We start from the raw sequence: 1,620 nt of genomic DNA, 5'->3' as shown, positions 1-1,620 counted from the left end.
CTGGAATAGACAACTGAGTCTATTACTGAAGATGTCCCTATGAAGGTACACAGTGAACAAGAGGACAAAACTGAAGTACAGTAGCACAACTAGTGCTACTTAAATAGAGCAGGAATAGAGTTTAATAAGGATGAAACACTGAGTTGGATCAGCGATGTACATGAAACAGGTTTCACTGGGTTGTATCAGTGATGAGGATGAAATGTGATAGAGATGAAACATGATGTAAGTAAAACATGATAGAGGTGAAACATATCAAGCGATGGGATCAGTTGTACAATTACAGGGTCAATGACAAATGGTCAGGAAAGAAGAAAGAACCCCCCCCTTTGATGCTGTAACATTACTCCCCACTCTAGATTCATCATTACAGTTTCCATTGTGCACAGTGCTCCTGCAGGTATCCAGGTTTGTCAGTGGGACATGGGAGTTGTCCAGGTTGAATGTCGGCATTGGTATGGAAGTCATGATGAGGATGCAGGAGTCCACAGAAGGAACACAACCAATGCCAACACTCACTTTGCAGATGTCCATCAACCTCACATTTAGTGCAGAAGCGAAGACATCAAGGTATGGTACCAGAGAAGGAGTGATAATGGAGAATTCGTGTTGTTCGGGACATTCTTCCAAGTTGGTGGCTCTAAGGTGTGTATGACATTGGCTCATTTCTTCTTCTGCACAAAGGAGTTCCACTCCTATAGATTGTTGCATGGCAAGTAGGAGATCTATCTTTGTGTCAACAGCCCTGAAGCAATCAACTTCATCAGTTACCCCAGGATCCTTGATGTCTTGTAGCGATGCCCAAAGGCTTTCCAACAAGCTGTCATCTCATGTCAGCAAGTATTCCCAAGTATCCTCCTCCCATTCCTTGTCCGCAGAGTTCCAATTCCCTACAGGTTCAGCGGTACGGAGCACATCTGCCATGGTTGTTGAGATCCGTTGTAATCCAAATGCAGGATTACCATCAATAGGAACACCCATAGGAGGTCGAGTGACTAGGTCAGCATATGCTCCAGGAAAGTGGGGTAGTACACGTTCCAAGAGATCAACATCTTGGATAGAGATGGAGGTGTCAAAAGAAATGGATTGCCAGGATTGGATAACATTAGTGGAGGGACGTTGGATTATGTTGTCGCTGTAGACCACAAACTCCTAAGGGTTGCTGCTGTGTCCCTCTAATGCTGTGATGTACTTGCTGACATTGGCTAGTAGCTGCAGGTTGGGAGTGTGGTCAAAGCTACTGTTGTCAGAGACATCAGAGGCAAGAGGTGGCATATTGGGAGAATCAGTTGAGGCAGTGGCAGGACTATCAGGGTTTGGGGAGGACAAGGTGTTCATAGGCAACAAGGATGGAAAAACCTGTGTGGGAGCAACGTGGTAAGATCTGGTGGACACTTCTGAGGTATTGTAAGGGATTTCCAGTGGTCCAGGGAATTGATGTAAGACTATAGCATCACTGTTGGAAGATTCCAGGGGACCTGGGATCAGGAATGGTCAACAAGTGACATTTGGCAGGGGTGTGAATGGATAGCGGAAACCCCCTTCATCAAGGAATTCTAGTGAAGAGTTGTCAGATTCTTGCTGAGAAGGGAAGCTTAAGATAGGCCGGATAGGAACCGG

The 1,620-nt window shown here is 45.6% G+C and overlaps 1 protein-coding gene across 1 annotated transcript; it reads right to left on the bottom strand.

Annotated features, from left to right (window-relative positions):
• Positions 1-828: 828 nt before the first annotated feature.
• Positions 829-1,338, bottom strand: FIBRA_09099 (uncharacterized protein; the record flags this gene model as incomplete). The annotated part of the gene is made up of 2 exons (XM_012321430.1): positions 829-1,135; positions 1,193-1,338. The coding sequence occupies 2 exons, from the start codon at positions 1,336-1,338 to the stop codon at positions 829-831; spliced, it is 453 nt and encodes a 150-aa protein (XP_012176820.1).
• Between the last annotated feature and the right edge of the window lie 282 nt (positions 1,339-1,620).

The sequence above is a fragment of the Fibroporia radiculosa genome, assembly GCF_000313525.1.
Source record: "Fibroporia radiculosa TFFH 294 genomic supercontigs, scaffold9044, whole genome shotgun sequence".
NCBI classification, from domain to species: domain Eukaryota; kingdom Fungi; phylum Basidiomycota; class Agaricomycetes; order Polyporales; family Fibroporiaceae; genus Fibroporia; species Fibroporia radiculosa.
This window is presented reverse-complemented; position numbering and strand designations above follow the sequence as displayed.